At 37.6% G+C, this 23,494-nt stretch overlaps 5 protein-coding genes and 1 long non-coding RNA gene across 7 annotated transcripts; 3 read left to right on the top strand and 3 right to left on the bottom strand.

Annotated features, from left to right (window-relative positions):
- Nucleotides 1–78: 78 nt before the first annotated feature.
- LOC125195561 (clathrin coat assembly protein AP180-like) lies at nucleotides 79–1,914 on the top strand. Its single transcript, XM_048093699.1, has 2 exons — nucleotides 79–1,678; nucleotides 1,844–1,914. The coding sequence occupies exons 1-2, from the start codon at nucleotides 79–81 to the stop codon at nucleotides 1,912–1,914; spliced, it is 1,671 nt and encodes a 556-aa protein (XP_047949656.1).
- Nucleotides 1,915–1,969: 55 nt separating this feature from the next.
- Nucleotides 1,970–6,391, top strand: LOC125195562. The gene is made up of 12 exons (XM_048093700.1): nucleotides 1,970–2,066; nucleotides 2,157–2,245; nucleotides 2,368–2,390; nucleotides 2,797–2,938; nucleotides 3,040–3,336; nucleotides 3,429–3,576; nucleotides 3,897–4,862; nucleotides 4,950–5,179; nucleotides 5,283–5,356; nucleotides 5,980–6,061; nucleotides 6,162–6,250; nucleotides 6,325–6,391. The coding sequence occupies exons 1-12, from the start codon at nucleotides 1,970–1,972 to the stop codon at nucleotides 6,389–6,391; spliced, it is 2,304 nt and encodes a 767-aa protein (XP_047949657.1).
- LOC125192664 (probable tyrosine-protein phosphatase DSP4) lies at nucleotides 6,384–8,660 on the bottom strand. Its single transcript, XM_048090285.1, has 6 exons — nucleotides 8,288–8,660; nucleotides 7,746–7,839; nucleotides 7,522–7,579; nucleotides 7,379–7,422; nucleotides 7,102–7,283; nucleotides 6,384–6,636 (listed from the first exon to the last, which is right to left on the bottom strand). The coding sequence occupies exons 1-6, from the start codon at nucleotides 8,524–8,526 to the stop codon at nucleotides 6,615–6,617; spliced, it is 639 nt and encodes a 212-aa protein (XP_047946242.1). The 5' UTR covers nucleotides 8,527–8,660; the 3' UTR covers nucleotides 6,384–6,614.
- Nucleotides 6,632–7,421, top strand: LOC125192665. Its single transcript, XR_007171445.1, has 2 exons — nucleotides 6,632–6,702; nucleotides 7,087–7,421. It is a non-coding gene; the product is annotated as an uncharacterized LOC125192665 (long non-coding RNA).
- Nucleotides 8,661–11,983: 3,323 nt separating the features above from the next.
- LOC125192975 (centromere/kinetochore protein zw10 homolog) lies at nucleotides 11,984–16,321 on the bottom strand. 2 transcript variants are annotated; one of them, XM_048090662.1, is made up of 14 exons: nucleotides 15,752–16,321; nucleotides 15,272–15,403; nucleotides 15,003–15,179; nucleotides 14,715–14,876; nucleotides 14,348–14,581; nucleotides 14,132–14,272; nucleotides 13,890–13,982; nucleotides 13,645–13,740; nucleotides 13,300–13,428; nucleotides 13,120–13,197; nucleotides 12,885–13,043; nucleotides 12,645–12,792; nucleotides 12,469–12,551; nucleotides 11,984–12,373 (listed from the first exon to the last, which is right to left on the bottom strand). In XM_048090662.1, exons 1-14 carry the CDS (start codon nucleotides 16,316–16,318, stop codon nucleotides 12,287–12,289), a joined length of 2,286 nt encoding a protein of 761 aa, XP_047946619.1. In that variant the 5' UTR covers nucleotides 16,319–16,321; the 3' UTR covers nucleotides 11,984–12,286. The 2 variants fall into 2 exon arrangements, with proteins under 2 accessions (XP_047946619.1, XP_047946618.1); XM_048090661.1 differs by having other exon boundaries at nucleotides 12,469–12,792.
- Nucleotides 16,322–18,142: 1,821 nt separating this feature from the next.
- On the bottom strand, nucleotides 18,143–20,733 carry LOC125192241 (GDSL esterase/lipase At2g04570-like). The gene is made up of 3 exons (XM_048089755.1): nucleotides 20,340–20,733; nucleotides 19,175–19,670; nucleotides 18,143–18,546 (listed from the first exon to the last, which is right to left on the bottom strand). Exons 1-3 carry the CDS (start codon nucleotides 20,697–20,699, stop codon nucleotides 18,353–18,355), a joined length of 1,050 nt encoding a protein of 349 aa, XP_047945712.1. The 5' UTR covers nucleotides 20,700–20,733; the 3' UTR covers nucleotides 18,143–18,352.
- Nucleotides 20,734–23,494: the final 2,761 nt, after the last annotated feature.

Raw genomic sequence — 23,494 nt, forward strand, 5'->3', positions numbered from 1 at the left:
AATAACACAACTTTCTCTCTTCTCATATTCACCAAAACAACAATCTTCTTTCTTCTCTCTCTCTCTCTTGAATCCACAATGCCAAGCAAGCTCAAGAAGGCCATTGCTGCCGTGAAAGACCAAACAAGCATCAGCCTCGCCAAGGTCTCGAGCAAGGACTCCTCCAGCCTCGAGGTAGCCGTGCTGAAGGCCACGAGCCACGATGATGTCCCCGTCGACGAGAAATACGTCTACGAGGTCCTCCGGCTCGTGTCCTGCAGCAAGATCCATGCGGAGGCCTGCGCTCGGGCCATCGGAAAGCGCATTGGCCGCACGCGCAACTGGATCGTCGCCCTGAAGTCCCTGATGCTCGTCCTCAGGATCTTCCAGGACGGCGACCCCTACTTCCCGCGCGAGGTCCTCCACGCGATGAAGCGTGGGGCCAAGATCCTCAACCTCTCGAGCTTCCGCGACGAGTCCAACTCGAGCCCGTGGGACTTCACCTCCTTCGTCCGTGCCTTCGCCCTCTACCTCGACGAGCGCCTCGAGTGCTACCTCACCGGGAACCTCCAGCGCCGCAAGGCGCTGGAGGAGTCCGAAGGGGCTTCCTCTGTCTTCCAACGGAGCCGGAGCAAGATCATCACCGCCACCGAGCCCATCCAGGACATGAAGCCAACGATGCTCCTCGACAAGTTGTCGTACTGGCAACGCCTTCTCGATCGGGCCATCGTCTTGCGGCCGACCGGGTCCGCGAAAACGAACCGGCTCGTCCACATTGCGATCTACGCCGTGCTCAAGGAAAGCTTCGATCTTTACAGAGATATATCTGAAGGGCTTTCCCTCATTCTTGATAGCTTCTTCCATATGCAATACCAAAATTGTGTCTTTGCATTTCAAACTTGCATCAAAGCTGTGAAGCAATCTGATGAAGTCTCTGCTTTCTTCAGCCTCTGCAAAAGCTCGGGCATCGGAAGAAACTCCGAATATCCGACCGTGCAAACGATATCCGAGGAATTGATCGAATCTCTTCAAGAATTCTTGAAAGATCAATCATCCTTAGTCGGCAAGCCGGCAGCGACGAGCCAGATCCCTGCCCCGGCGCCAGCGGCAGTGAAACAGGAAGCTGCACTGGCGCCGGTGCGGACGAGGTCCGTCGTGCCAGAGAGCTATGGCGCGACGGACGGCGTCTCCGACGAGGGGTCCGAGGACTGGTCCCAGTCCCCGGGCGCCCCCTCGTTGGAGGAGCTGATCCAGGCGGCCGGGACGTTGAAGAGCCGCGGCATTTCCATCGATCTCGAGGCTTATTCGACGTTCAAGCCCGAGGACGCGTTCGGGTTGAGCGACACCGGGTCCAGCCGATCGCTGCCGGTAGCGGATAGCGCCGACCTGATGTCGCTCGACGATTGGTCGGTGGAGGAGGACAACGACGAAGACGACGATCTGGAACCCCGGCGGAGGGAGAATTTGGGGACGTTGCTATCGAAAAATTGGGAAACTGTGCTGGCTGAAACAATGCCGAAGAGATCTACGCCAATGCCTCGCATAGACATTAACGCAAACACCTTCTCTGCGTTCCCGGAAACCCTGAATGTCGACGACGGAGGCGAGCAGGAGCTCTTCCTGTTTGAGGTGGCGGAGGCGGCGCCGGTTGATCAGAATTTTAATCCTTTTGTAGAGGATTCGACGAAAATAACTACCGGTTTAATTCATCAACGCCTTCTCTCTCTCATGATACGTGTCGCTGAATTTCCGACGATCCACAGACAAATTCACTTCTCTCTCTACAAAATCCACGCAATCTTCAGCTCCTATATTTTCTCTCTCCACACACATTAATGGCAGACCTTCATTACCTCTGCTGAAGCTAAGAAGCTGCGATTCTCGGCATCTGATTCACCTCACACCGTAAAAACAGATAATTGCTCGATCGCGTAGCTGAACATCCGATCAATTTCCCCCAATTTTTTCCTGGATCCTCGATTCAAGGTTGATGAAGCTTGTAATCGGTGTTTGCTGTTCCGATTGTTCGTGCGAAGCAGTATTCTTATGGAAATCCCCTGAAATCGAGCTGCATTTCGTTTATTCAGGTAATTTTTTTTTGTTGCTTTTTAGGTTTTTTTTCCCCCAATTGATTTTGCAATCCTGTCAATTGAATGCTGTTGAACTTGTGGTGGTAGGAGGAACTTTGAAGAAGGAGCGAGGTTTGAGTAATGGCGCAAGGGGAAGTGGGGCGCTGCATCTTTCCATTGACGAGTTTGCAGATTGGGTAATTAATTTCTTTTATTGGATTCATTGTGGCTGAATTTAGATTTTGGAAGTTGTTTTTATTGATTTTTCCATGAATGGCATTCAATTTGTGAGTAAATATGGTTTCTGGTCTTATTAAAGAAATACTATGAAGAGAGGAAAAGGTTATGGAAATAGATTGGAGAGCTCTGAATATCTAGAAATCATTTTCCTTGTAAAGAGTATATGATGGATTTCCGAGGTCTCTCTATTGGAATGTAAAGCTTTTGTAGTTGCCTAAAGCATTATTTAACTTAGTGTGTAGGATGCTAAGGAGGAGAATTTTGTTTATACTAATCTCTAGTGTATAATCTAATATATTCAACAATGATCATGGCAGCCTATTTCTCAAAATTCCTGATTATTGAATATGCAAAAGAGGAAAATCTCACAGTGACTTCCTTTTCTTGGATACATCGTGTGTGTGTGTGGGTGGATGGGTGTGCGTTCATCCTAACTCAATGTTCTGAAAGATTTTCTCTAGACATTGCTGTAATCTGTTTAATATAGAGGTTCATATGCTTTGTGCAGGGATTTGCAGTCCTACCTTTCAGATCTCCACTTATTTCTACCTTCTGAGAGTGGGAATTTCTATATCTTGGTGGACAATAGGCCATGGCTGAAAGATCTTGCGCCTCTGCCTACTCATTGGTGGCAATTGATGGTTACTAAGGTTGCTAAAAAGATTATGTTCCATTATAGTTAGCACTATCAAGTTAACATAAGCTCTGTCAAAAACTGTTTCGCTCAGAAGTACTTCTCATATTTCTACAGTCCAGGTTGTCCCCATTCGCGAACACAAGGGGCAAGAAGGAAAAAATGACAACTGAAGAACTTCCAGAATCACAGACTTCTTCCCCACCACCTACCAGAAAATTAAGAGTTCTCCGAGAGTGGTTCCGTGTCATCGATGATGTGGTTGGATCTAGGGAGGATGCTTTGCTTCCAGTAAAGAAGCTCACAACCTCATTGATTGCAAATGGCTTGATACACAGCACTCTGTATGGGTTCATTGTATTTGAGGTTGTGTGGAGCAATGTTCGTGGAATCAATTATTATAATGATCTTCAGGTTGGTAGTGACCGCAGAGAAAACTTTAGTTACTGCATTTAGAAACCAGGTGCCTGAAATCTGCTTTCTCGTTTCTTGTTTGTCGTTTTCAGACAGATACATCACTTGCAATAGAGGCTAAGATTATGCGAAGATGGGAATTCGACAGTATAGCACAAGCTGTGTGGAGCATAGCCTCATGGTTTCCTGGGACGATGGAAGAACATATTCTGCTGAAGGAGCATTTGGAAATCACATTAGGTATTTGTCATAGCCAGAACTGCATTCTAGATTCTTGCATCATTTCAATATTATTTTTTAGGTGGCTAAAACGTTCATAGGTATATGGAAAATCCTGTCCAATTCTCATTGCCTCATTTGTTTTCAATCCTCCATTTCTAACAGAACTACAAAGTTCAAATTTGTATAATACTACTATAAACATGTTTATTGATTGTCCAAGGCCTTGATCCATTTTCTACTACTTTCTAGCATATCTAGAATCAGAATAACAAAACACATGAATGTGATAATGCTTCATAAGTTAATTTGTTGCGGCACTAAGTTTGAGGTTATTTCAGGAGAGGATTACTATGATGCTGAAGAAAGTTTCGTGACGACTATTAATGAGGATGGGGACGAAACTACTAGTGATGTTACACCTGCAGGAAGTGAAACTCCCTGCTCTATGGAGCATACTCCTAGTGTGTGTCCAGATACAACTGACAGTATTAAGAGAACACACCGTGTGTCTCCTACCCTCAATGAGCCTCCCAGAAGATGGAATTTTTTTCGCTCTAGTCACTATGAAGCTGAGCACGCTTCTAGCTCTGGAGAAGCAAACAATGAACCAAATGGAATCTGTTCGAAGACCTCTGATGTAAGTGACAGTGAAGAAAAAATCGAGGTCACAGTCTATCGTGATGTTTTGATTCTATTCAAGTTCAGTGATCCCTATCTCCCTTTCAAGCTAAAGGAAATAATAATGCCAAAACTAAGGCTACTCACTCTACTTGAAGCTGGACTTCCATCGTGGGTCATTTTCCTGCAGTCTTACCCAGGATTTTGCCGGCTCTACCGACCATGGATGTGCCCTCTAGCACGAGGCCTATATGTCCTTATCTCAGTCATTACTGTCCTCATTGGCTTCTATGACTTATACAAGAATGTACCTCTGCTTAAGGCAACAGTTTCTAGAATGTTCGGACCCCTCTGCGACTGGATAGATGCGTGGGAAATGACTTCAAGGATTCAGTATTTAGGAACTATGCTGTTTCTTCATAACTTCCAAAAGGCCATGAAATGGTTCCTCACTGCAACAAGGACCGTTCTCTCCTTCCTCTCATTCTGTGTTATGCCATTGGCTCGGCCCTTTGCTGAGGTCGTGGAATTCTTCTTGCCCCTTTGGAATCTGTTCGAACCAGTAGCAGAGGATTTCTTCTCAGTGATTTCGGCAGTGGTGGAATCTTCCTTCACGATGATAGGTGATATTTTGGAGATCTTCCTGCTGCCGGTGTGGTACTTGTTCAATGTAGCTTGGAATGTTTGTAAGGACACATACTTTCATCAATCACTTTAACCTTTTCTACATAACGGCTACACATTCTTGAATCTTTTTTATCTGTTTCTTCCAGCAACAAAATTGGTATACTCTGTAGCATGGATACTTTTTTACGCTCCGTTCAGGCTGCTCTTCGGGTTCTGCCGTATTCTCGCGTCCTCAAGTTCGGTCTTATTCGCCTTGTTTAGAGATGTGTGGATGTCTTCAAGTAGCATCTTTAGGGTGACAAGGAGTGTTCAGTCAACGGTGAGCACAGTTGAGATTTCAATGTGGCGTTCCCTTTGGAATGACCTTTTCTCTCAGGTAGTTTGCTGCACAACTGAAATCTGCTTAGTTACTAGTGTTTTGCATATTTGATCTGCTTGCAATTTTTGATTTATACATATGTTATGTTTCTTTTGATCAGATTTTTCGTGCTCTCCGAAGTATTCTCCACGGTTTAGTGGCTTTCCTTGCTGCCTGCAATAGGCATCGGCTCAGGTATGACATAGATGTAATTATATTAGTCGATATAGGGCTGGAAACGAACCAAGCCTACCCAAACACTAGCAAGCCCGAGCTTAACACATTTGCATTTTACTTAGGCTCCACCTTGATACATATTTGAGTTTGGCTCAAATCAAAATAGTTAGGCTCGTGCACAGCTCGAGCTGGGTTTGTCATTAATCAAGGTACATAAAATTAGGGGGGAGGGGGATCGAATTCGAGCTTGTGAACAGGGTTGAAAGCATAATATTGGGCCGAACTTCACTTGGTATAGGTTCACAGGCATGCAAACAAACAAGTTCGTGAGCTAACAAAAGGGACTAAATGATTGAATCTCGATGCATTTTAATTAATTGAGATCCAAGTAGCTAGCTCCTTTACAGGTTCAATTAGCAAATGTTGCCCGGAAACAGTTCAATGCAGAGGGGTGCTTCAGCACCCTCAACCATTTTTTAAAAACTTGAACCTCATATTTATTATTTTGGGGGAGCAGTTGATTTTAGCATAACATGAAATATTCAAGCAGAAATCCTAACCCAGACTAACGGAATGCAGCACCATTTTTATCTTTGGACGAAGGCTAGCTCGTCGGTCTGACTAATTTTTTTTCAATGCAGTATCTATAATCATGTGCGTGAGTTCATTCAAAGATCGTTAAGAGCCATGAGGACGTGGCCTCAAGAAAAAGTTGGGATTAGTGTAAGTCAAAAGAACTGTTCTCCCCCTTAATGTGCAGAAGTGATATTCAATTTGATTTATGCATCCGCTGGCAGTTTTTGACCCAAGATTCATATGACAGTGCTCCTCCCTGGAAAGAGTCCTTTTATCGAGTGAAGAAGTCCAAGAAGGAGATGTAACATCTCAATCAGAGGTAACCACAGAAAGCAATCTTCGGTTGCTAACTGTGGCTAAACTAGCAGTAAATTGTTTTCAGTGGTGCAATTAGTGTAGCATAACTCTTGTCTTCAGAGAGAGAGAGGAGAGGGAGGGAGGGAGAAATTTCAGCTTGGCTTGCAGAGACTTAACTAGTACACAAACTTTTATGATTCCATAAACAACTAGGAGTTGTTACATTGAATTTGAAATAGCTGCTCTAAGTAGACCCCTATGCACGATAAAATAAGCACGATTTCTACTTTACTTTCGACACTTGAGGCAAGTGTATTGTGAAAAGATACAAAAAAGAATGCTCATGGAAAGATGAGTGAGCTCATACTGAAAATTAACCTGCCATTTTCACCTCCTTTGCCTGTCATCCACTAACCAGTTGTGTTCTGCAGGAGACATAAAGCTTCATCAAAGACGAATACCCATCCAGAAGAATTATCAGAATAAGGAATGTATGTGCATTGCTGATTATTCATTACTGAGAAAGGTATCATTCTGAACTAGAAGCGGTATATATTAGATCATTCAAATATTCTCGCTCTCAACAATACTCTTGTGTGAAGGCCATAGCACGAGTCATCATTATGCTTCAGAATATATTGATTCAAGCTTTTACTTTCAATGGAGTGACTATGATAGCTGCATAAGAATTAGGCTCATTTACACTCATATAAGAAAAAGAGAAGCCTTCTTGATCTGATAGATTGTGTTTTACTGATCCTAAACAATCATTCTACTTTATAGTTCAGAGGCTTTGGAAATGTCGTTGCTCCATAAATTTTGATACTGATGTTTATTCACTAGTTGAACTGATGAAACAAAAAATATTCTATCAGGCACACTCCTTATACCTCTTGGAGACTGAGAATGATATAGGCAAGTTCTTGAAGGATGAAGCGTCGAACATCTCCATAAACCTCTGATCCGAAACTCTTGCTTTGGCTGCTGCAAACCGCTGGTACTCATCGAAAACAGAAGTCAGGCACCATCTCTGTGATTTTCTCAAGCACCCAACGAGGCAACCAGTTCGGTGCTGAATGAAGTGACCACATCCAATAACAAGTTAGTACTTACATCTGCAACTTTGTAGCTACCTAGTTTAGTCTATAGAGAATGTACATATATTACCTTTCCTCGTTTGCAATGAATCAGTAGAGGATGATTCTTGACATCTAACATTAAGAAAAAAAAGTGAATAAAACCGAAGTTATCTTACTGAACTCAAGCATGCATTTTCTGAAATGGGAATTTGAAAGTTGAAACCAACATACCTATAGCTACCTTCAGTGCTTCGCGAATTTTGTCTTCGGGTATATTCACAAAGGGTTCCTGTTAAGCACGAGTTCGTGTTATAGGTATCAGGAACATGTTCCCCCTAGAATCGTCCGTCGCTAATTAATTCTTAGGAAGTCAGTACTCTCCTTTCATAACTAAAGGAGCCATGTTCATTTTTGAGCATTATTCAAGAACATTATGATACCAACATTATACTTACCTTACATCCCTCAATCCCAAACTGAAATAACTGAATCCCATTTGCTTTGAGAAACTCCACGTTGGCGTCGGGGTACGGCTCCGGGCACAAATATCTACACAAAGAAAACACAAATTAACCTATCTCTCCACACACACACACACACTACTTTGATGTGTGATATAAGGAAAGAGTTATAGCCATGTTCAATCATATGCTTATTGCATAAAAATCTTATGAAACTGTACAGTAACTGAAATAACTGTAATAACTGTATTGTAATCAAAATAGCTAAAGAAACACCCAAAATGACTCCTTTATATTTAATCTTTCTTCCCACACAATGACAAAGCATTAAATGCCATTTCCCAAATCTTCAATAATCTAACAACTAATATAAAAAAAATGTCAAAAAAACCTTAATATCCACGTCTATGTTTTCACACACCACACACACTCAATCAGCACCATATCCTCAGACCTCAATTTTCAAACTATGCCACACCTCTCTATTTATAGTCTATAGATACATATGTATGTATATATAGAGGAGAGAGACTCACATGATAGATCGGAGGTTGAGGGTTTCGAGGAAGGAGAAGTTGCCGGAGTCGGGAAATCCAGACCGGTAAATCCCGCACTCCACCATTGCGAAATTGAGCGGCGGCGTGAACACCGCGCCGCCAGCCTCCACGTAGCTCTCCCCCCGGAACGACACCCTCAGCTGCCGCGGCACCGCCGCCTCTGCAGCTCTGCACTGATTTCTATTGCTGCCGTTTTCGGCGTTGAACTTCATCATCATTTTTATTTTTCTGATTTAATCTAACACAAAAAATGAATTGCTGCAACAGTGATCTCTCGCTTTCTTGCTTTTCTAGTTGATTCAGATGAAAAGGAGTGTTGAAGAAATGCCTTTTTGTGATGATTTTTAGTTGGCGGGTTTATTTATAGGCGATGTTTGGGGCATGTAATTTTGACTACCACAAGCAAATGGTATATGCGTGCACTCATCATCCATTTATTCGAATTTATCTATTTTCTCTATTTAATAATACTCCCTCCGTCCACGAGCCATTTCCGGTCACTAGGAGCGGACGTAGAATTTGTTTTGGTATAGGATATTATATAAAATATCGAGAATTCGACGATATTATATGGATAAATAAAATATCAATTTGGTAGGGCTTCGGCCCATTCTCTGTCCCTTTTGGCGCGGACTTTAATAAATTTCTCGGGCCTGAGTACGCTGTTAGTGAAATGAGAGTCTCGATTATTAATTTTAAAATGATTAATTAAATACGAAAATTGGATAACAAAATTTTGGATGAGCCAAATTAATAAAATGAATTTTTAGTTTATGGTATGAGTAAATATTTTATATTTCAATAGAAAGAAAATGTGGTTTTGACTTTGTATTGCATTTAGGTTTTGAAACAAGTATGCAGAATGTATAGTCAACTAAATTGTGTTATTTTTTCTCCTCAAAGAAAAAAAATCTCTTCCAATAAGGATTATTAGGGCGACTTTTTGTGTTCATAGGGATGCTAACCATCTAGATGATTATGTAAGTATTTTTGAATTAATTGTGCATATAGTAAATAATTTCTCGAGCTAAATGAAATTTTATTATGGGAATATAGAAATCAAATTTTGTTATAATGTTATTTAAAATAGATAAACAAAGTACTAGTATAAATATGAAGTTTTCAACTTGAAAACTTTAGTTTTTTTTTTTTTTTAAGATTTCAAGATGAGAACTATAGTTGTAGGGTAGCATAATCTAAAGTAGTAGAATATTGTCAATTCAACTATTTGACTTTACGATCTCTAATTAACTTGTTCCATACGAAAATAAATGAACACAATTATTTTCATACATGAATTTTAAATCGTGACTAACTGAAAATATTGGAACCAATAATTGACCATTAATTATAGAGTGTATTATAATTATATGCGTACATACACACACACATGCAATTGGTAGAAGATAAAGCATGAAAATGAGGGAAAGGCAATCCTTTTCTACTTAACTTTTTGTTATAAGAAGTATATTCCCTTATATCTTCTTTGACAAATAAAAATCGGTGGATATTCTTTGAATCAATAAATAAAAGAATAAAAATAAAAAGTGGAAGAGTAAATATACTTTAAATTAAAATCACAAAAAAAACAGTTTTACACGTATGCTAGAATTTTTTTATAATTAATTTTGTCCAAAGCTAATGTTTCTATTTGTAGCAATAATTGTATGTATTAAAACCTTACGTTTGCAACTCTAGCACTACTATTATATTACTACAAGTTACAATAAACGAAACCTCGAAATTATGTGTGGTTTGGAAATGTTAAAAAGTTGAACTATAAATATAAAATTTTATTCAACACCTTCCTAAAATGGCTGGAACAAATTATGTTGACATAGTCAATATTATAATAGATGCACCTTTAATTATTTTTGTTTTATTTTTTTCAAAAGAGAAAGATCGGTAGAAAGAGCATAATAGTATTATTCCAACGAATATGCTACTTTATATTATGAGTGTGCTGATTTTGGAGAGCTGCGCGCCACGTTTACATAATTTGTCCTTTGTTTTGACCTTTGTCCTATATCTTGCATGTTCAAATTAGTTCTAATCGTGCAACGACGGATCCAGAAAACAGAACTCGTAGGATTGTGCGTAATCAAAGATATCGTCTATAGCATTGAAGGCATAAGCGATGCGGTGATTGTTGCTTGCAGTGGATGGCAGATGAAAAATAGAAGTGAACTCCAGTCTCGAAAGGATGGTGCGGAGCCGTCTCAGTCTCACAGTGGGATCGGCGACAACTCCAAAGACCGAATTTAATAGAGTTTTTTCTATTTTCGGGTCATCTCCAAGTATACATAGATATGTAATTGTTGTGATATGTCTCTTTTCAATATATGTCTCGGAATTTTGGGACAAATTTTCTTATTTTTCATTAATAATAGTATAGTTATTTTGCAAATATTAATAAGTCGACATGTTATAAGAAGATGGAAAGTTCTCAAATTAAACCTTTTTAAATTCTATTTGTATCCCCCAATGATTTTAAGTGGATATATACATGTAATAAAATCATTTAAAAATCAAATCATACACCAGTTCTGAAATTACCATAATTAATATAAATAATTAAAAAACACTTCAAACAAATAGAATAGTTTTGAATGCATCCAAGCACTAAATTTTATGCATTGAACCAACCATGCAAAAACTATTGTAATTAAATATATATATGCACTCTAAAATATGTTTCAATTACTATATAAATGGAAGACTGCATGAATCAATCCACACTAAATTTAATTAATCATAATTATAATCAATATAAATAATCAAAAAGGATTTTAAATGACATAAAATAGAAACATGCATGATCCATGAAACACCCCCACACTAAATTTAACTATATCTAAAATTTTTAATGAAGTTGGAGCATGCAAAACCACAATAAAAATTTAGTAGTTTAGCTAACCACCGGAGTTGCTATTATCAAGTGTTAGCTGAATTAATTAGTCACGCAATGTCAGAATGTCACTTCTTTATAATCATAAACCAACCACAAAGAATGGTTATCTTTAAGAGCCGTATAATTTACATTTTAAAATTCAATAATTGGAACTTGGTCCACTTTTAACGGTTTCTATTTGCTCACGCAATTTGTCTTTCTTTACTAACTATGGGTTTTAACTTTTACTATTTTTTATTTCATCGATGTCAATTAGAAAGTCAAAAAAATACAAAAGTTTATTCATGTAATGGATCCTTTTTTTTAATTGATTTCCAAGGGGTCAGTTTATTTTCGGTGATGTGATTTGAACATACAAAACAATTTAGGTCAATTCTCTATACTATGCTAATATGATTAAATATAATTGTATTGAATGTGACAAGGCCATCTTACAAGATAATTACATCAAGAAACATCATATGTTATATTATCATACACGTTTTGCCTTAGTGAGAATAATACTTGTGTGGACGATAGCATTGATCAGTGTCACTCTATTTTAAAAACATGAGATTTGTAAATTTGTTTAATTATGATGCACATAGTCTATTATGGTAAATTAAACAATGATACTATAAATTTAACTATGACAAAAAAAAATGATAATCTAGTAATCTTAACTATCACAAAAATAAGTTATTAAAATTTCAATAATAAAATATTTATCCTTTCCCTCCATTTTCTCTCTTTCATAGGGAATGAAAGCTTTAAGAAAGTTCTCAAAAATGTTTTCTAAGTATAAATTTTCATAGATGTATCACTGAATATACTAAAAAAATGTTATCTTTAAATAACCTAAAGCTATGGGCTAAAAGTAATAATCTCAAAATGAGTAAACTGAGAAATGAACACCATTAGCAGAGGTTAATGGCAGTAGTAAACTAACTCTTGAACAAGCCTCTGCTCTCACATTTTCCGTCGTTTTTGTAGTGCTCGTTTCACCTCCGACTCCCACAGGTTCTGAGGTCATTCCATCGATTCTTCAAATCTTCGGTGGTTCCATTAATCACGCCGCTTTTCTTCTTTCATCCGAAGTATGTGTTTTCTATTCTAAACAAGCATTCTCTTCTCAGAGGTGAGTCTGTGAATATGGCTCGGATAAAATCCTGGACCTGCAACGCACGAGGCAGTGATTGATAGTAGATTTTCGAACAATCATCTGAAAAGCTTTGGATTTTTTTGTTCAAGGTGTATGAAATTTTCGTACCTCTGATGCTTCGAAGTTGCAATCAGCGAGTTCACCGCTCTCCCAGGCATCGGTGATAGACTTCAAAGGCATGTCCAAGAGTTCTAAGGGAATGTGCAGGAAATAGAGTAAGATAAAGTTGCTGAGAAATGCAGTTATAATGGAAATATGGTACAGTAATCGAAAAAAAATTTCACCGGCCAACTTTCTCAGCTTCCGGATGGATGATATAAGATTATCCATGTCCTTTTGAGCCTCTTGTGACTTCTCTCTCTCGTCCACGGCCAACATGGGCTCGAGTAAAGAGGAGAGATGCTCGAACAGAAGCTGGATCAGTCTTTGAAGCTGTATTTAGAAAGCCGGTGAGAAAGATACTTCGACTTAATAGTTATACAAATTTTTTAAATCAAGTATATTGATCAATTCTTGCACTGCACCTGCAATGTTTCTTCAGCAGCCATGTCATCTATAAGAAGTATCTCTTTCGCAAGTCTAGTAAAGACTGACTCGAGAATCATGGTCATGCTCTTCTCATATACGGAAGGAAGTAACAAAGGTTCCCAGATTATGTGCACTTTCTCGATCACAAACACGATCTAGCAGAAAACTGAATCAACATCTCAAACCGGGGGAGGCATTGAAGCTGCTTCATTTCAAGAAGGTGCTGAATACCTGATCGATGCAAAATTTGGCAGATTCAAACTGTTTCACTTTGTGGGTGTTTTGAAATCCATTGGCTCCATCGATAGCCTAGTCAACAACATATCACAGCACAATCAGATCGGAAAAGATTTGGCTTGTAAAAATGCACGCACAGAAGATACCACAAAAAGGCCTGTTTCCAGAGAGTACCTGTTTTAAGTTGGACTTAACAAGCTGAACTTGACGCTGCAAAACTTCTTCAGCCAGGAGTAGAAATTTGGGAGCCAAATCAATAAATACAGCAAGCTCCTTAACAGAACTAGGAAAGTACGGGCGATACTGCAAAATTATTGCGATGGGATGCATTATTAAAAATTACTAGTTCAGAGCTGAAAGACAGTCAATAACTCTAAATTAGCTACGTTCTAGCTTCAGAAATCAGAGATCAATTCCTTCAGTTCGATGGCATCAGCATATTGTCCGAAAGGAATACAATATTTTTTTCTGATGATGCCAAAGATATGGAAAGGAAAACTAATCAATATGCAGACCTACCTGAAATGCAAGCCCAAGAATCTCCTGAGATAGGTAAAGACAGTCATTGTGCATGAGAACAGCCGCCTGGGTAATGGAATCGAGCTGGCTTTGAAGCTTTAGAAATCAAGTAGACGTGTCATAACATTAAATATATTATCATATTTGTTGAACTTTTATGAATATGAACGTAAGCAAAATCTTCACCACAATGCAAAAGAACTTGACTAGATATAGCTCAAAGCAAAGTAATTTAATCTACACACCTTCACAGGGATGATCGCTTCGTAAAGAACTAGAGCATTTCTAGCCGCATGGTAGAATTCCAATGCCACTTTTGGAGGTGATAAGCACACGTCCTGCAATAACCAGTGGAATAAAAACACATTCTCAATATGTGTGGGGGTACAAAGACATAGAAAGTAATCAAGTATATAAGTCGACAAATTGGTACACAAGTCGACAAATTGGCGAGAGTGTATAGTGAAATGAAAAACAAAAACATAACCTTTAGGGTTTGATGCACAAGCTCCATGAGTTCTTTAGCTGATACAGACACCACGCATTCCTCAGATGAAAACAGCAAAATAACGCGGTTGGAGTCAGCACTCTCTTCTTTTCTGGCGCCCAATGTTCTCGTATTATAGTCCTGTAGGAAAATACACCACAGCTGAATCAGGCAGACCAGCCGAAAACACTTACAAGATCACAAATATGTACTCACTTGAGGAAGACTGAAATCAGATTGCAGAAGCATATTTCTGGCCCTAGCCAAAATTTGAGCTTTCTTTCTCGATGCAAAGTGCACTTCAACATTGTCAGCAAAATTACTCAGCTTATGATCTTTATCATTCGATGAAGATATGAACTTAAGTTCCTTCAACGCTGTCTCAAAATCAATTGTGAGTTTCCTGATCTGCTGAAACTCAGGTAGCTTCGAAGCATCATCGGGAACAACCTGAAACCCGATGGAGGGATTTCATGACTAACATCTCACCATGGGAAACAGAATTTTATGAAATCACATATCTTCTCAACAAAATTCTTTATATATGAACCGATATTTAATACTACGAGAATTAAACACAAACCTTGACAAGGAAATTTGAAATAATCATATCTGACATCCTTGGCCAAGTCAATCGTCCAAAACAGCGCATCCAAGATCCATCGTTGAAGCATAAATATTTGCTGAAAAAATCTATGATCTGAACGATGTTGGAGTACATAAGTTTACCATCCACCTTATTGCCCTGTGAATATGAGGACGATTAAATGGGCCACGAGCATGGGTAAATTAATTCACACAAAGGAATGAGTACATGATAGTTATATAAACGCATTAAAGCTAATTCTGCTTCCAGATTCCTAATCTGTACCTCAGACTCAACAGATAGAGACATCTTAAGAACTGCTTCTTTGACATGGCCCGGATCCTGGTTGTTTTCTCCTTCTTCAACTATAGGAATCGCTTTGCAACTCACCACGGGAGTGAAAACATATTTAGTGATCAAATCTGCAATTTTAGCAAGCCCATAATCAAGAACCCCAGCAACCTACATAAACACCATGGGTGATGTGATTACGCATTGCAGAGAAAGTCGCCACTGAAAAATGAATACGGGAATATTTTCCAATTTTTACTCACATCCATAGCATTCATTAGAGTGGACAGCTCTAGACCATTAACTCCATCAATCTGATACTTCACATAAACCGCATTGGCATCCTGATCGAACCGCACGGCATTCTCCATAAACCTCAAAAGTAGCTCTTGAATCTACATCCAAATTGAACGGCTCTAAAAACAAATCATTAAATTGGATAAAATCACCATTTTGTTACTCATCACCAATAAAAAAATGTAAGTTTCAATCGTCAATTGTGCCACAAGCAATGAAAAGAGCAAAAAATTCAACCTTTTCTAAGTATGAGAAAAGCCTAACTCCTCCAAGTCCAGAAAAGCTTCTTATTGCAGAAGCTTAATAACTTTAAAAATTGCACAAAATTCAACCTTCAATCCAACTAAGGCAGAGCAAAATTAAGAGGAAATATATTGAAAAAAATACATTTGATGTTCAATCCAATTCCTCTGATCACACAAAATCAAAGCAAAATTCCAATTCACCTCCTCGAAGCAATCCACCCACTGTTTTCTGAAAATCGCATAAACCGCCGGCTCACCTTCCTCCGCCGTGTGAGAATCGCCACCGCCCTTCACTCCAAGAGCTGCTTTCAGCTCCCTAAGCCCCTCCGCCGCCTCCACCACTCTCCCGCTCTTCACATCCTCCCTAACCACCCCCAATTTCCGATCCAATTCCAAAATTACCCCCAAAAACTCCACAATCTCCCTCTTCCCCCGCGCCTCCCGCCTCTTTTCCACAATCTCCTTCACGATCCTCCCCACATCCGCCTCCACCGGCTGATCGCACAGCGCGGCGACGTCTCCGGCGAGATTCTCGGATTTCGAAACGACGTCGGAGCAGCGCGAGAAGAGGGCGGAGAAGTCGGAATGGTGGGAAAGGAGGTAGGATTGGACGGTGGATTTGATCCGGAGGGAGTGGGAATCGAGGCGGGAGATGAGGAGGCGGAGGTCCGGCGCCGAGAGCGGCGAGGAGGGGGATTCCGGCGAGATGAGAAGATCTCGGACGTTGATTGTGTTGATCATGACGTCGATCGTGAGAGTCCACCGCATTAACTGTGGGGATGTCTGCAGCAGATAGTTTGGCGTTGCAGAAAATTAATGTTTTCGGTGAATTTCACTTTAACCCCCAAATAATTTGTAATTATCAGTTTTCACCGTTTATTCAAGAAAATAGCAAATAGAGATAGGATAATCACCAAGCTGATGTGGGATAAGATAATAGAATTTTAACACGCCCTTTCATGTGTGGACCGGAATGACATATCGGACTTTCATTACGTGGGTAGGCAAGAGAAGAGATAAAGAGATATAATCCATCATCGACTTGGGCCACTCACCTCTTAAAAGGCCTCATAAGGGGGAGGGTTATCCACACTTATATAGATTAGATTGAGAAAGAACGCCATTTGATTACATGCTGAGAAGGTTGAATCACGTCCGAAGAAGCCAGGTGACAGAAACTCTTACATCCGACTCTGTATGGAGATTCAGTAAACAAAAATGAGCCGGAATGAATGAAATATCTTATCAATGTAATAATATTTGTTTCAGTAAATATACTCTTCAAACACTTAGATCCACTAGTCGCATCGTACCAAAATAAGGTCGATCATACTCTCTACGACAACAAAAGAATAATACTTCATAAAACTATCTCTATTGGTTTTCTCTATTTTAAAATAAGTATCTACTATAATTTAACTCTAAATAAGCGTATTATTTTTAAATTTTAGAAAAATGAGATCGAATTTCGTCTAATGTTAACCTTGTGTCCAATGCAATCCTTCAATTGCATGTCAATTTTTCATGCAACAGTAATTTTGCAAAAATAATAAATATACATTATTTAATGTCAAGAAAGATGTAAGTTAGACAGGGAGAGGCAATATAAAATACTCTTCTAATAAAATATTGAATCGACATAATTAATACGATCAAATGCAGCCAAAGATTTCGATAGTACCAATTAGCAACCACCCACCGAATGCTATTAATTGCAACTATTATCGCATTTGCAGGCATTGTACGTATATACCATGCATGTTTGCTAGATTTCTTTGGTACTTACAATAATATCACACCAAATATGTATGAGAATAAAGTTGACAAATTAATACATGCCAATGCATTTAAATCCCCAACTATAAAATTAGAGGTGCATCTTCTCACTAGCGATTGATGTGAGATTTCTTGACCTTTTCGATTCGACACGTGTCTCGTTTTTATACACAACGATTATTGACTAATAAGTCAATATTATTAAAGCAATGAATTGTGAGTTCATTCACATTAAGGGGTTAGTTTGCAAAATTGTATCCCGATATTAAATATGTAGTGTGTTTAGTTCATGAGATTGAATCCCACAACTCAATCTTAGATGGATAATCATGGGATAATTAGTCATAGCTAAGCCTCTATGATTAAAATAATCTCACAACTCAAAATCCTAGATTATATCTTGATATTATTTTATCTAGGAAATCGAATATATACCACATAAGTGTTAAGATGTTTTTATCTTAGGCGTTGCTCAATTATATCGGCTAAATCCTTTAAAAATTAAATTATCGGGTTGTTGATGACTGTTTTTACGTTTATAGGACGGTGCCTGATTGTTTTAGTTTGTGATATTATGTTCGGGTTGTAAATTCTCTGTTTTTCACTTTTTTTTATGAGTTTGTATTTTTGCTTTGTGTGGTTCACTTGTATATGCGGTATTGTGCTGCTAGATTGATACATCTACGGTCTTGATATTGTTGTATGTTGTTTGCAGCGTGGTAGTTGATTTTTTTTTTACTTTTTAAAACTTTGCTCGTCAACTTCTGACTTTGAGTAATTTTCGTTCATAAAAAAATAGTGATACGCGGAAACAAATATTGAAAACTAGATATAATAGTTGACATAACATATATATTGACATACAACACGAACATCGTCAAACATAAATCACGCTATCTCGCTATCTAAGTCGAGATATTATGAGCACTAGTTGGGGGCATCGGTCACAAAAACCACAACGTACTCAAGACCTAGTTAGATATGCGCTAGTAACACGAAATCGGGGTCGAACAAGTTTTATATTTTTCATAAGAATTCACGCAGACTATGCTTGAGCAAGTAGGTAGCCACAATTTGGCTGGCTTTCTGAGTTGGATGGAAAGAATCCCAGAACACATATTTATTTGCATCTGTACATGTGAAGGGATTGAGCTGGTCGCACATATACCCCATTTCGAACATTCCTGTCGCACAACATGCGACTGATGCTACTTCAAATCCTGTCAATATATTTCACAACATAATATGTTAAATAAAAAAAACATTTAATTCATAATAATTAAAGAATGTTAGTTGGTTAGCTAGTAACAAATTATTTACCTACCTTCAATTTAATTAACAACCTCTAAAATATGGTACTCACATGCATAATTCATAACAACATGGTACTATTTTGTACTATCACATAATAATATTACCCTCTTTTCTTAATTTACCAGCTACTATATTTGTAGACATAAACACACACAATTATTGAAATTTATTGTTGCATGTTGACATATATATCAATGCCCAACCACCTTCATGCTTAATTGTATCCTAATTTATAACCCCAAATTGATGTGTAATTAAACTATTCACAAAATATCTGATCATTTAGAAGTAGTATCAAACTAAAAATCCCATCAAAATTTAAATTCAAACCCCAATTTTTCCCAAAATGAGTGATTTAATTTTTTTTCCATTTCATGATAAAACCATTAAGGATATTTTTTAATACAATTAAAGACGCTATCTGAAAATTTGACACGTCAGACTATCTAACATGAGACTGGTCCCTCAAAACACGAAAACGTAATACTGTAAGAAACTTCATGAAAATAACAAAAAAAAAAAAAAAAAACTTACCAAATTGAGAAGGCTTCTTGATCATTTGCATGAAAATCCCATAAGGATTAGAGAAAACAACCTTAATCCCACTCAACTTCCCATTCACCTTCCCAACCAAACCATTCAACTTCTCATTAAAATGCAAGGCCACAAGATTGTACCCTTCCATGCACTCATTCCCATTCCCATTCACATAGTTTGTGGACCTCTCCAACGGCAAGCACCCCATCGGCGGGAGCCCGGTCAACGAGATCTTCCGGGCTCCCAGGCCGTAGATGCTCGTGATGAACTCCTCCACTAGCCCGATAAGGAAGTCCTGATACTGGTCGACCGTGTATCTGGACCTCGTGTTCGGGATAGTGTAGTAGTTCTCTAGGAAGTCATTTGTGCCTAAGCTTACCAAGTAGAGAGCATCGTTGATTATGGAATTGGCCTTTGTTTCGCCGGCGTAGGCTTTGAGTTTGTTTTGATATTCCTTGTAGTATTCCACCTCTTTCCATAGAGGAATCACATTCTACATAGATATCACAAAATTCAAAATAAATATACACAAATTGATCAAAATTGAGTATATGTTGTCTATTTTAATACTGAAATAAAATACTACCGTCCCTCTGTAGTAGAGGCGTTTCATTTTGAGCACTAGTTTTGAAAAAATGATACTACTAATAAATAGTTAAAGTGGAGAGAGAGTAAAGTAAGAAAGAAAATAATAAAAGAAGAATTTCTCTCTATTATTCTCTTTTTCTTTTTACGTTTCTCTACTTTAATTATTTATTATTATTTTTTTAAAATGAGTGCTGAAAATTAAACGCGGAACGGAAGGTGTATCAAAATATGATAATATTAACTTCATTTCATTAATTATTTATTATATGCATAATAAATGCTGCTTATTTTCAGTCTGATATTTTTCGATCCAAGTGAAGCACAGAATTATCTACTTCAGAAAAAAAAAACACACATACACACACACAAAACCAACAAAAAAAGTGTGATTATGCAAATGAGAATCTAGCTAATTTCTGAATTTGTTTCAGAAACAAGCTTGAAATTAAGCCCATGCAAATTTCAATTTGTATGTATATCAATTTCCTCAAAAAATAAATAAATTAATAAACAATTAAAACCGCAACAACGAAACACGAGAAAAGCGTGTGGCTAAAACCGATCTCGAACTTACGAGCACATTCGAAGTCGCGTTGTCAAATCCGGTGCCGGCGGAGGCGAAGCAGACGCCGGCGGCGAAATCGGAGATGTTGTACTGCGGATCGAGGTACGCCGGCACGAACGGCCGGAGACCGAACGCCTCCGAGATGAAATCCGGCGGAATGCGGCCGTTCGAGAATCTCCCCGTCGGTTTCCCGCCGTAGAAATCGCGGCCGTAGGGGCGGAAATTGCTCCGCAGCACCGTCGATATCTGGTTGTTGTTGCCGGCGTCGACCGAGGAGTCTCCGAACACGATCACCGCCGGGACCGCGGCGGCGCCGCCGCGGCCGAGGAGGCAGAGGAGGAGGCAAGCTAAGAGAGGAAAATTCAGCATTTTGGGAAATATTAATGTGTTTTTTGGTTGAAGTGATAAATGGAAGGGTTTTAAATAGAAAATTGGGGGAAAGTTTGTTGGTTGATTTATTTAATGGATTTGGGAGTTGAGGAAAAGGAAGAAGCTTTTAATGGTGCATTGAATTATAGTGCATTGGTGTGAGGTGGTTAAATGGGTTGGCAAATGCACCCATGCATTGATGCTTTTGTTTTTTGAGTGACTTCCAATCTCGTATTTTATCCCGTTGTCATCGAACATCTGTCGATATTTGGCTCGATGAGTATGTGTACATAGTAGCGTTCGAATAGACTGGTAAATTTATGCGTTTTGAAGTGATTTGGAGTAGTAATTTTGTTATTGAACACTTATTGAAGTGTTTATTGTTAAAGTTGGTTGCTTGTGTGATCAACTAGTGTTATCACCCTGCTATGCATGAGACAAAATATTTTCAAAAAATATATTAACCGTTAAAAATATTAAAATAAAAAAATTGAGTAAAAAATGAATATAATAAAACAAATGGTAAAGTGGAAACAACGAAGTTTCCATTTCAGAAACTGTAATAATTAGAATAAGAAATTAAAAAAAATATGCACTATTGATGAATAAAGAGAGTATAGACTTCCTCTGTCCCATAAAAATATGTGCACTTTCCACTTTCGTTCATCCCATGAAAAAAGAGTATATACTCTCTCCGTCTCATAAAAATTTGTGCTCTTTCCATTTTTCCGTCCAACAAAAATACGTGCATTCCATATTTTGGAAAATTATCCCAAATTATAACCTCCATACATCAACGTAAACCCTAAGAAAAGAACATATATTGAAGTGATTTGGAGTAGTAATTTTGTTATTGAACACTTATCGAAGTGTTTATTGTTAAATTTGGTTGCTTGTGTGTGATCAAGATTTATTAGAATTTAGAAGGATGGACCATTACAAAAGAGAAGAAATTAATGAAATGCTTTTGTTACTCTAGATGTATAGGCATACACATTTATTAATTTTGTGCCCTAATTTTTCTTTCTTCTATTACTGAAAGATATTCAAATTGCTGTAGCAAAAAAGAGTTATGCATGGTACAAAATATGATGATGTAAAATATTGTCAGATAAATAAATGATTAGTTGAGCTTTCCCAATTAGAGGTGCCTTTTATTGCACCTATAACAAATGAACCCTGGACCAATCTAGCTACATGGCATATGCAATAAATAGTAATTAATTGAATTGTATATTTCCGTAAGTAATTTATTGGGCGATAGCTGTGAGGCAGAATAATAATTAATTTATTAATAATTTTTTGTAAATAATGTACATAAATAATGATGCAAAATATTGTGATGTGGTGAAAGCACTATGTTCGAAAAAATGTGCATTTAAATCCCCACCTGAAATGGAGGCCATTCAGTAACCGTATTTTTTTATTTTCTTTTCATGATACATTGTTATCATCGACTGTCCCTCTCAAACTAATATTTCATTGAATTCTTTTAATTTTTACTCCAACTTCGTTTTGATTTTTGCAAAATTGAGAATATTAAATAAATACCGAAATAATTTTATAAATAAAGTGAAAGTGAAATGTAATATTATGAATAATGAAATAAAGGAATCCCCATTTTAAAATTCGACATGGGACTTTATAAGTAAGAATAAAATGAGATAATTAAGTAATTGAAAACGGTTGTTAAATTGCATTCTTGTTGTGTCGTAGTTTATATATTACTCCAAAAAATATGTAATTTAATTTGCTTAGATTTTATTCTTATTGATCGAGTATTATATAATATTTGAAGTCTAGAAATATCGATGATTTATTGAGCTGAATCTGATGCATCATTAATAGCAGCACATTTTGGTTACAATCAGATCGTTCTTTTAAAATTCTAATAATATTTATTTTGGTTTATTGTATTGATTTTCAAGTGGCATTCCCTAACTAATATGTAGGGTTACATTTTGGGGCTCATAATTAATTGAGCTTTTTAAGTTGTAGTATCTCTTAAGTCTATTCCCTAAGGAAAAATGTGCCATAAATGATGGAATATGTAGCCATAAATCTAATTCGGATTTTATTTTATTTTGGTGTAATAACGAGTTTTAATAAAAATTAGATAGTGTGTTATGTGAATCAGTGAATGTAGATATAATCCGACTTATAATGATATATTGGCCATATTCTTGGTAAATAAGTATGGAAAATTAGATATTAAAAAATGTCCTAAAAAGGGAAGTTAGAAAATATCCAAAATTTTCGAGACATATTCAAAATGACAAAATATAACTACTCCGTATTATTCATGTATTGAGGATAATATTACTCCCTTCGTCCAAAAAAAATAGGATAATTGGTGTATGACACGAGTTTTAATATTGAATTGGTAAAGTAAGAGATAAGAAAAAAAAGTAGGAGATAAGAGAAAAAGTAAGACAGAAGTATATGTAAGAGAGAAGTTTTAATTCTAATGGCATAAGTGGTAAATAAAATTATGTGTAAGATTATTATTTTGTTGAAAATTTTCTATAAATGAATGTGCTCTATTTTTTTTGTGGACGACCAAAAATGATAAATATGTTCTATTTTGTGGACGGAGGGAGTATTATTCGACAAGTGCACCAGAGTGTGTCTCATTATTAAATTAAACTTGAAAATAGCTATTTTAATACATAAAAAATCACAATATCGAAAAAACCTGAAATAATATTTATTCAAGGGCATTTAATGTCTGGCATACAAAAATTGAAATATGAAACATTTAATGACTGATAAAGGGAGTAGAAAATAAACGAGCT

Source organism: Salvia hispanica, chromosome 6 (genome assembly GCF_023119035.1).
Source record: "Salvia hispanica cultivar TCC Black 2014 chromosome 6, UniMelb_Shisp_WGS_1.0, whole genome shotgun sequence".
Classification (NCBI taxonomy): domain Eukaryota; kingdom Viridiplantae; phylum Streptophyta; class Magnoliopsida; order Lamiales; family Lamiaceae; genus Salvia; species Salvia hispanica.